The following is a 12,014-nucleotide window of genomic DNA, read 5'->3' as shown; positions in this document are numbered from 1 at the left end:
TATTTTTCTATGTTGGAGCTTTTCTCCTCGGGTCTCCACTGAAAATGGGCCCCAAGCCCAGTTGGACCAACCCGGTTAACAAATGTCAATAAATAAATAAATAATAAATGTAGCCCCTTTCCTGGTCTGTTGTACAATGCCTATGCCAGAGACTCCACAATGTAAAATGACATCTATTAGGGGATATTTTGATTGAGACAATGCAGAGGTAGTAGATTCTTGAAATAACTATATGAGAAATAGGCAAAAGGAAAATGTATGGTTTAACAAAACATATAATCGATATTAACACCAGGTCTAGGCTAGTATTTCTCTTGGTATCAGTGCAAGGAAATTGTTAATGTAAACATAAGTCATACACTTTGCTTGTCTGGCATTTGGTACAAAGGACTAAAGTTCTGTTTTGTTTATGAGCCACTTCCCATGCTAAGGGTACAGGATTTGAATCTATCTTCATTTGGCTATTGTGCAATCTTGAGCAAGTCACTTAACAAGACAGTGCTTTGTGACCATTAGGAATTTTGGCTAGGCTCCCTAATGGGCTCCTGCACTGCATGCCTATTAACTAATTATGAATCTATGAACCCATGAACACATTGTGTTCTACATTTGCTTTTAAACTTGTCTGGATTTTAGTTTCATTTGGATTTGTTTTAACATCAAGTTTTCTTTATATTTTCCTGTTGTGGCATTAAAGAAATTTATCAACTTGTACCACTTCGTCCATCTTACTGCGGAGCTGCCTGGAAACGTTATTTTACTTGGTCTCGTCTGCTGTTTCATTTTTTTAACCCATGAACACATCCCAGAGAATAACTGAAGATGAAGGAAAAACTAGTCGGTTGCAGGACAGAAAACAAGTGCAACAACAGGGGAAAGTAACAGGAAGAAGGTTAAGGAAGGCAAGGCAAAGCTGAGACCCTGGGGAAAGGCAAAGGGGCAAAAGGGAATACATGGAACGGTTCAAAGAAGGAAAGCCTGAAAAAACAATGTCTTCATGGATGAAAAGGGTAAGGAAGGAAGAGAAGGTGATATGAATTACAGGCAAATTCCTGCGTAAAATCACTGCATACTTAGGGAAGACGTACCATATTCCAAGGGGAGATGAGGGGTTAGCCAAGGGACAAATGATTCAGTTTAAAAGGAGGTTATGGAACATGGAAGATGAAATTTGGCCAGTAGAGGTGAATAAGAGTATTTAGGTCGGGAACACTGGAGTCACTCAAGATGGAAAGATTAATAAAGAGAACATAGTCCTACCACAGGACACGAACTGAGGGCAACAGAGGAAGACAAAAATCTTGAGCTGAGAAAACCTGAAATGGGAATGGGATAAAAGAGTAGAAAGTGCAGAATGAGAGGTAACAACAGTTTTTCAAAAGAGGGTAGCTGATAGTAATAGAAAAGGTTGGTGAAAAAGAATGGGATATTGATTAGCTGGCAGGGGAGGATAAAGTGAACCATGTGGGAAATAGAGAAACTAAATACCACAGATAATTATAACAAGAATTTATTCAGCAGATTCTTTGAAATATGGAACATGCAATGAGGGACAGGGCCATGGTTATAGGGAGGGACTTTAATGTAACAACTAACCCAGAGTAGGACAATTTGTTAAGTAGAACTGAATACAAACCAAAAATGAAGTTTGATATAGAAGAACCCGAGGTGAACGGGGAATGGAGAAATTTCTGGGGAAGACACACCTTCAGATGCAAGAGAATATAAATTTGCCAAAAACAGCTCAATACAGTACATCAGACTAGATAGGATAATGGCAAAAAGAGACTTAGTGCAAAGCATGGAAACTTTAGAAGTACAAGAAAGTTACATTGTAGACTCTTCTGCCATGCTAATGAAGGTAGAAGTAAAAGGATAGACAGAGATGTAAAGGGGAAAGAAAGGGCATGTTACAGATGGGCAGAACTGGAATAGACAAGTGAGCTTCCAAATATAATAGAAAAAATACTAAGAGGAAAAATAAATAAAGAAGTCCAGGAACACTGATCAGAACAGGCAAACAGTAATCAGAAGGAAACAAATAAGTGTAGACCTAGGGAAAGGACATTCACAAAATGTTTCTCATCCAGGAAAAAAGAGGTCATTGTTCCCCTCTACTCATCACTCATTAGACCCATTATAGAGTACAATGCTCCTTTTGGTATGTACCTCACAAGACATCTACAGCAACTGGAAAGGCCGCAGAAATACCTCACAAAGAAGATTACCGGCCTCAAACAGATGCCCTATGCAGACTGTCTCAAAAAACTGCAGCTTTACTCCGTCGCATATCGCTTACTCAGAGGAGATCTCTGCCTAACACACAAAGCCATGTCAAACTCAGAGCTTTTGGACATGCTCTACTTAAAGAAATCCCAATCCCTCTGAGCTACACGCTCTAGGGACTTAAACCTTGTCACCACAATAAACAGAACATGCTGGAGGGATAGATTCCTGTCCCAGAGATTTCCCATACTCTAGAACAAACTACCTATTTATATCAAACAAAGCTCCTCATTAGCACTCTTCAAGAAAAATCGTGATGATTGGATGGGAGATAGGAAATTCACCCCGGGGATCACCTCTGTGGCTCTGCTCGACAGTAGCACAGGAAAATAATTTTCTTGGGTGGCGAAAGCCAGGGTACCTTTTGGCTAGGCTTATATAGACCCTAGGGCCAGTAGCCTAGTACCTACCTATGAACCTATGAAAAAAAGATAGACATTGGGGTGTACCAGATTTTGCAAAATATGTTGCTGTTACTAATGTAGCACAAATATTAAGTGGGGTCAAGAATGGTATTCATAGATGGCTTAAATAAGAAGCAGGAGAGGTGGATGGGCAGTGACAATTTTTAAGCTGTGAGAGATACATAAAAATTTAAACTGAAAGTGGAAGATAATTTTTTTCAGAGTTATTGTATATAAGTCTATTCCCACTTGTCCACATAAGCACAGTCTGAGTTGTGACTTCCCTGCTGTAAACACTTACATGTCACGTATTTTGTGTTATCATAGTAGTTTTGTGTGGTTTCACATTTGTATGTCCAGTATTGTGAAGAGCAGCACATGCAAAGTAAAGCTGTCACAAAAAAGTGGGATAGTTAACTGTCTTTCTGTAAGTTGAGATTCTAAGAAATCAAATAAACCTGAATCTGTCATTTTCTGCACGTAAAGATGATTGTACCTTTCTAACATTAAATAGTTTCCAATTATTTTCCTGAATTTTGTAATTTAAATTATAACTGCTGACTCTGTTTCTCCTAATATTTATCCAGGGGTGGCTCATGCTATTGGACTGCAGCACCCCCCCCCCCCACAGCTGTAAACAGAATTGAAAAATGATTAGCTGCAAGTCCCGGAACTGCACATGCATGCTCGGCAAGTTCATATCTGGACTCATGCATGCTCAGCAAGTTCCTATCTGGACTGCCAGTCCAGATTACAAGAGAAGACATCCATGTACAGAAGTCTCTGTGGTTTGTAACCACATAGACTGGAAGGAGATCAGACTACAAAGTCTGCAGTCACATATGTGGATGGATATCAACTGCAAGGGAATTGGGTTCAGAAGCTGTGTGCGTGTGTGTGTGTGTGTGTGTGTGTGTGTGTGTGTGTGTGTGTGTGTGTGTGTGTGTGTGTGTGTGTGTGTGTGTGTGTGTGTGTGTGTGTGTGTGTGTGTGTGTGTGTGTGTGTGTGTGAGAGAGAGAAATGCCCCAGTTAAATATACCTGGTGGCTAAAGTTACAGAGGCTCAAACCCTGTACCTTGGGTACAGGTAGCAAGAGCCTGAATTTTCTACCCACCACCACTTGTGAAAAGTGCTCAGATTTTTGCCTTATATTTTTGTTCTGTTCTGTTCCACATAAGATCTGTGGTTTTCTGGATTTTTGTAATAAGTGAAGAATTGAATTCACTAAATAATGACAGGCATTTGAATTTCAGACTTCATATTCTTCAGAGAATAAATGGCAGCAAAAACCTTTTATTCTAGCAATTTTCTAAGTTTATAAGATCAATATTTTAAAATTGTCCTAAGTTTGGGGCTGCATCCCACATTATTGGCTTTGTCCAGGTTTTTTGTGCTAAGAGGTTGAGAGCTATGGTAAGAACTGAACTCACTGAATATGTTTACCCCCATTATTGGCTTTGCCCAGGTGTTTTGTGATAAGAGGTTGAGAGCTACGGTGAGAACTGAATTCACTAAATGATAGCCATTTAAGTTTCAGTCTTCAACAGCTGATTTGGCATAGAGGTTTGGCACTCTGACTGGGTTCAAGACTTGGCAGTGAAATGCATGGTGATAGCCCATTTTATTCTAGCAACTTTCCAAGATTATACAAGCAATGTTTAAAATGTTTCCCTGGTTTTTGTGCTTTTGACCTTCCCCAATAAATTTTGTCTTTTTCCAGATTTCTTGTGCTGCAAAGTTGAGAGATATAGTTGAGTGTCGAGTGGATTTTACAAGAAGCTGAGAGCTTCAGGGGAAGAGAAGTTTAGTGCTCCTTATGCTGAGTCTGCTTGTATTGTTAATAGCATAACAGGTTAATACTTGCTTTTGATGCAGAAGGCTGTGGGCTCTACTCTCACAGTATTTAGATGCATTGCTGATGCCGTACTGTGTTGTACTTTTAAAGGAGGTGAATGCTGCAGCCCTGAGAATGTCCTCTTTGGTGGAGAAACCTAGTAACTATAAACCTGTTATCAGTTTGCCATCCATTCCCTATTGCAATATTACTAGCTTATCATTTTTTTTAATGCAACATAGGCAATTTATTCCTCAAGGGCAACAGGCACTTTATCTGTAGATGAAACAATGAAATGTAAAGTTGTTTGCTAGCAGCAACCTCTTCATTAGTTGCAGATCTCTTTAATGTGGAACTATTTAGATGACTTTTACTTCTGCAGTGATTGTGCATAATTACTGATACTGGTGGATTGTAGAGGTTTGAATATACTTTTATGATGGAAATGTTCTGAATTGGCCAGTTTTGTCATTACTGGTGCATGGATTTTGTTTCATTATTTACTGGAAAAATGTTCAAAACAATAAATTTAAGATGCCCTCTAATACCTGAACTGTATTATACAAGGAATATAATTTAATACAATCAAGAAGGTGTTTATTGATTATCTGATCAGCTCACTTCTTGGTTGGATGTGTTTGATTAGGAACCAGTTAAATCAAGTGTTTAAAAGCACAAACTTTTTTTGTTACTGAATATTTTCACTGATTGAGTCTGAAAGCTACTGAAAGTGATGAAGTCAAATTGAAGCAATCACTTGTCTTATATCTTCTTTTTTTTTTTAGGGGGGGGTGGTACTTATTGTCCACACCTAGGGAGCTGAGTCCGTCGTGTAGGATTTCTGCTGCACAGTTCTCCTGGCTGAACTATACCTCTCAACTGTCCAGATTTTCCCAGAATTAATAGATTTTTGCTTCTTATTTTTGGTTTATTTCTCATAAAATTTGTGGTTTTCTGGCAAATCATTTAGGAATGACAGACACTGAGTTTCAGATTTTATTCCCTTCAGAAAAATGCATGCTAAAGCAAGACCTGTTATTCTATCAACTGTCTAAGTTTATAAAAGAGCAATTTTTAGTACTGTTTGTTCACCCAAAATATTTGGCCTTGTCCATATTTCCTGCATTAAGAGGTTGAGAGGCATGTGCAAATAAATCGCTTTATAGAATTAGATATATCCGGACCTCCCATCTGTCCCCGATTTTGGCTCAAAATGTTGCTCTCCCCCTCATAATCCCTCCGCAAAATGGCAATTTTGGAAGAAACGTGGAGGGTTTACAATTAATAAATAATTGTAATGATCTGAGTTACAGATTACTTTTATTTTAGAAATGCATGTAGATTCTCATATTTTGTCATCTGCTCAACTTAGCACTGATATTAAAAAAGTCCCTTCTTTGACAGGTTCCCAGCTGCATTGTGTGGCTATTTTATATTTTTGCATCATATTTTTGGTCCATTGTTTCATAAAATTGTGGTTTTCTGGCAAATTAGTGGCAAATCATTAAAGATTGAAGTTAGAAAATAATGACAGACATTTGAGTTTTAGATTTCATACCTTTCAGAAAATTCATATTAATGCAAGACCTACTATCCTATTATCTTTCTAAGTTTATAAGAGCAATATTTAAAAATTGTCCTTATTTTATGGCGTTTGTCCCAATTCTATTTATGGCCTTTTCCAGATTTCTTGCTCTGAGGCTGAGAGATATGACAAATATGTAAGGGCCATCACCGTCAGCCAGAGACATTTCAAATTGTGACATACTTGTTGTACCCCATTCTCCCATGTACTGACTCTGGATGTGTCCAGGCAAGGCAAGGAGCAGTTATGCAGTGTAAGTGTGCAAAGTATACCCCCATCCAAGGTAAATACAAGTACTACAGTGGCTTTTCATCTGTCCTTAATTTTGCAGAAAGTTCTGGTTTTCTGTCATATTTTATACTGTTAATTTACACTTCTTATTATTCAGAAAATGCATGCTGTTGTAATGCCTGTTGCTCTGTGTTTAAGTAGCAATGCTTTAATGACCATCAGGTAAGTTTGTCTGAGATTGTAAGATGCAAGTAAGCTTTAATAAGCATACTGTTAAAGAATTATCAACATTAAAAGCCTTTTTGTTATTGCCATGCAGATAATATTTACATAGCTAAATAATGTAAGCCTTAGGCATTTGAAATGCATATGACAGTATTTGTAATAAAGAACAGGACTGCAGTATTTTCAGAAGCACATTACATTTGTTGGAGACTTGCAGTCATCTTTGCAGGCTTTACCCATAAACTAAACAGAATGCCAATCTATCATGTGTGGTCCTTAACCTGTGCACTAAACCTTTAAGCAATTTATCTTGAGCTTGTTTGCTGTTCATTTTTTACTTACTTTAATCATTTTTTCCCCATGAAACAAATAGATAGTTGTTGTTAAGCAGCAGGTCTCTTTTGGCTAAGAAACATTTTTACAAGTGGGGTTATCGGTATCACAGAGATTGCTACTTTCAGCATGTTACTTGGCACTTTTATAAAGCTGAATATAAATTATAATTAGAACTGCAATGCAAGGAGAAATGGTTTGAGTTGAGTACTGCTTACTTTTTTATACTTGATTTCAACTGGCATTCCAGTCATGTATTTAAAAAGAAATTTATTTTTCCATGCCTCACAACCTTTTTGTTTCCATCTAGATATTAAGTAAGCTGTCATGTAGCCAATGCATTGAAATTTTTTTTTTCTTCTCAACTTCATTTTGTCTTGATTGGTACCCAGGGCAGCATATTTAATTAAAGTTCCAGTTTTTGTGGTTTTGAGCATACCTCCGCCTCTTTCTAGTTGGTCACACCCCTTTCCATTGGCCCCACCCATTCAGCTGTCTCCAGCAGTCCCCCTTTGATTTGAAGTCACCATTGGTTACATCTATACTGGGCGGTCATGGTGGTGCAGCAGTTAGCGTTGTTGCCTCACAGCAAGAGGTTCTCTGGTTTGATCCTCAGCTGGGATGCCTTCTGTGTGGAGTCTGCATGTACTCCCTGTGGTTGCGTAGGTTTCCTCCGGGTGTTCTGGTTTCCTCCCACATCCCAAAGACATGCTGTAGGTGGATTGGACACTGTAAACTGGCCCTAGATGTGAGTGTGTGTGTGTGTGTGGGTGTGTGTGCATTCTGTGGAAGGTTGGGTGCCGGGCTGGCAACTCAACACCGTAAAACTCTACTGCCAATCATGAGTGGACAGGTGATCTGCTGTGGTGACCCCTAACCGGGAAAAGCCAAAAGAAGAAGAATTGATGACATCTATACTGCATCTATCAAGGTGATTCTTTGGTCTCCAATGCCATCATTTATTCATGTCCTTCAGATATTACTTCTTGAGTATTACTACAGGTATTTTCGTAGTGTTCTGGTCTATTTTCACAGCTGTGAATAATTACTAGTCAAGTTCCATATAGAACTTTCATTTCTGCTATGGAAAATACAATCAGGCTATGTAAATACATGTTCTGATTACATACCTCTCAACTGTACAGATTTTTGCAGAATGCCCAGATTTTTGCCTCATATTGCTGGTCTGTTCCTCATAAAATTTGTGATTTTCTGGATTTTTGTGGCAAATCAGTGATGAATAAATTTACTAAATAATGACAGGCATTTGAGATTCAGACTTCATATCCTTCAGAAAATGCATGATAACACAAGACCCTTTATTCTAGCTACTTTCTAAGTTTATAAGAGCAGTATTTAAAATTTGTCCCCCCATTATTTTTGGCTTTTTCCATATTTTTTGTCCCAAGAGGTTGAGAAATATGGTTCTGAATGTCTGCCATTCCTTGAGAAAGAGATTACATAATGTACACATTAAAATCAGGTTGCACTTCTATTTTCATACTATCAAGGTTCTCTTAATCAGATGCACAGTGTGCAAAAAAATATTGTTAGTAAATTTCTCATGTTGTACTTGTGAACTAATGCTCGGATACTGTCAGTGTATTTAATTCCAAAATTATAAATTGTTATATACTGCAGAACAAACTAAATAGGACAAAATAGTATACAACAAATGCCTGGCAAGACTTTTTACCTTTGAACGGGTCTATATTAGAACATCGAAGTTTTAAAACTTCGAATGTTCTCATATCGACCCCTATTCACCGAACTCTGACAATATTGAACATGCAGAACAGTGAATTTTTTCCCAGGGAAAAAAATTCACTGTTCCGACACACATACACACAACACAAGCACACTAAACAAACAGCAATCCGCACACATACACTTAAAATCCTACATCTAATCCTACACTAGACTGTACATACACTACTATCAATCCACTTACCTTAACCAAAACCCTAACCCTAATGACCATCACTATTGCATACTCACCTCACCTGCGCCCTAACCCTAACTCACCTACCACGCCCTAACCCTCACTTCCACACAATTGCAAACTTACCTGACCTACGCCCTAACCCTAACTCACCTAACCCATGCCCTAACCCTCACGTCCACACAATCGCACACTTACCTGATCCTGACACGTAACTTTCCACTGCAGCGCTGAAAATAGCGAAGCCACAGAAATAGTCAACCGAATTCCTTCCCTACGAATAAATTCGATGTTTTGCAGCTTTGCTATTTTCAATGTTCGCTGAAAAGGGGTAGATATTAGAACATTCAAAGTTTTAAAACTTCGATGTTCTAATATAGACCCCCTGTGAAGGATTCGGCAAAGGCCAAAATTTGTAATGGAAGAATACTAGAAAGCCGAGTTCAGTAATACAAATTAACCCACTGTTCTACAAATCTCCTTTGTCATACATTACCTCAGGTTACACAATAACATTTTTACTGCTCACTGAAGTGCAGTGCACTCTATTTCTGAGATAAGAACAAATACATCATGCTAACAATTCCAGCAGCTACACAGAATCAGAAACCATTAAATCTACTGTTCGCTGTGTGGCATAGAGGAATACAGGGATTTACTATGAATAGCTAAGGTACTCAATACCAAGCATTACACACACTGAAAAATGATGCCTGAAATGCAGAAGGATGAAGAAATTAACTTCAAGCATTTTTTGCACAGAGGGAGAAGTCCCTTGCACCTCTAATGTGGGTGCAATCCCCCACACCCCTCAAACGTATATATACCAAGTTCACGGTCACACCAGCACAAAGAAGGGAGAAATATCCCAAAATAAGAGAATTGTTCTAATTACAAACTGATGCTGATTACACTATAAGCTGATTACTATATTGTCAACACTTCATTTAAAAATTTTCATTGCATGGTCTTTACTATTGTAAAATTTCTAAAATAAAATTAAAAAAAAAATCCTATAAAAATAACCTTCTGAACTGCTTCACACTAAAATTGCAGTCCCTTAATACATTCAACTCTTTCATTTTGAATAAATACCAGATGCCTGCCAGTGGCATAAACTACACTACAGAGATGGGCTACACAAGTTTCACTGCCTTCAAATGTGTGTGTGGTATGTTGCCTTGATGCAATCACAAAGCTGAAAATTCAGAGACATTATTTATAAAAGGTTAGAATAATCTTTTTCAGGGATGGCTTTAAAGATGCACTTTTTCTGGATATAATATTAATTTGAGAAGAACTGAGACATATAAGTCATTCAGTTTTGTCATGCTTCCATTGTCAAACATGTTGACTATACCATTAAAACTACCCATTCAGTATGCAACCGAAGTCAGTGTGTAAAAATATTTATTTGCAAGTACTACAAGCTCTCGCGTGCCAAGCACTTGGGAATCACTGTCCTGAAACCAGGGGCTTGATTGCCTTATATCTCAAGTTGATTAGTTGTGCTTAAACTTGAATATGAGTTTGGGTAATCAGCTGATTGGAGGAGAGTGGATTTTAGTTTCAGAGAGTGGAAAGGTTTTCAAATTTTGAAAGTGGCAGGGGAGTGATTTTAGAATTAAGGTTTAGGGAGTGGAAAGGTGTTTCAAGTTTCAAAAGTGGAGTACTTACTGGGGGCATGCTCCCCATAAAAAGTATACTTTTTAGATTTATCCTCACCTAACTGCCAAAGCTATGTGAGTTAGGAGTCAACAAATTATTTGAATTAATAGTCATATATATCAATACATACTGCATACATTTGTGAAAAGCTGTGTACACACTTGATTGCAGGAGCAGTAACTCAGATTTTGAAGTCATACAAGGACTTTTACTAGCTTGAAGAATAACATGTATACTCATATCAAATCCCAGCAAAATTAAAAAAATGTGTAAAAAAACACACACACAAAAGTTATTATACAATAGCAGTACATCACTGCAAGGTATGAGCAATTCATATTTTACTCATAGTAGTTACTTAGGATGTGTCATTATGATCAAACAACTTACTCCCCCATTATGAGTAAAATATAAATTATACAAACAATGCTATGGCACATTGCCATAGTATAACCTGTTACAGAAGGATTATGTACAAGAAATGAGCATTGCAGCAGTTCTCGCAATCTCACAATAGTCATTTAGCAGCACTTCATACGTTATGGCTAGACAGGGAATTATGAAGTCATTGAAACTCAGGCCTGCAATCCTGGCCTTCATTTTTATTGAACTGCTATGACGTAGCTAGTATTATTCACTTGCTTAAATATTCATCAGAGCCACTGTTTTCTGGATCATTCTCTAAGCAACAAAAAATAATGTGTTTTGACTAGCTCCTGTCTGGGAATGAATTTAGCCATCAGCGTCATCATTATAAACCAAGCCACTGGGACACAAATAGCTAAAAGCACATCCTAATGTGTGCTTTCTCTCACATTTTAAAGTGCACCATATGTCAAACTGTCGCTGTTGTTATAATTATTGATTTAAACCCAATGTACCATTTTGTTTGAATCACACATTTTCTGACTAATTACTTTGCAAGTGAAGTATTTATTTAGCTGCTTTATGACCACAGATTGCATTTATGTTTTTCCCTCAATAATAGTTTACAGTTTTACTGTTGGAACACAGTGCTTTAGAACAGTAAAATAATGAGCAGAAAATGCAGAATTTACATATAATGTAAAACAACATTTTGATTTATTCTTTTGTGTACGTGGAAAGCATGAAATATTCCGTTTACTTCTTTTGTGTTCCATTTTACAGAGGAATGGCTTCTGAGATTGTTATTTTTTTTTGACATTTCTACAGGACTCCGCTACACTGGGCTGCAGCAGCAGGAAAGGCCAGCTGTGTTCAGGCATTGCTAGAACTAACTGTAGACAGCAGTCCAAGAGACATTAATGAAAACACACCACTGACATATGCCATGTACTGCGGGCACACAGCATGCATCAGACTGTTGTCTCAAGAGAACAGGTAAGATGAAAGGAAAAGACAGGAGTTTTTCAGTAAACAACAGGATTAACATTTTTGAGGAAACAGAGCTTTGCTCTTTATAAAAAATTGTGATTCTGCCTAAGGAAATAAAAAAAAAAATCACTGATTATCACTTGTTGTTTT

General features: G+C 37.6%; 1 protein-coding gene across 2 annotated transcripts in view; it reads left to right on the top strand.

The window, feature by feature from the left end:
• ANKRD55 (ankyrin repeat domain 55) overlaps positions 1 to 12,014 on the top strand; it is a 1,456,090-nt gene that overhangs the window by 1,066,386 nt on the left and 377,690 nt on the right. The window contains exon 8 of one of the 2 annotated variants that reach the window (XM_044063786.1): positions 11,703 to 11,870. The exons of the other annotated variant lie outside the window; for it this stretch is intronic. Coding sequence (XP_043919721.1) covers positions 11,703 to 11,870 — 168 coding nt within the window. The remainder of the gene's footprint in view (positions 1 to 11,702; positions 11,871 to 12,014) is intronic. 2 annotated transcript variants of the gene reach the window in all.

This window comes from Protopterus annectens, chromosome 2.part2 (genome assembly GCF_019279795.1).
Source record: "Protopterus annectens isolate FY-2018-M chromosome 2.part2, PAN1.0, whole genome shotgun sequence".
In the NCBI taxonomy this organism is placed as follows: Eukaryota; Metazoa; Chordata; order Ceratodontiformes; family Protopteridae; genus Protopterus; species Protopterus annectens.
Note: the sequence above shows the minus strand (reverse complement) of the source record. Positions and strands in the feature narration are given on the sequence as shown.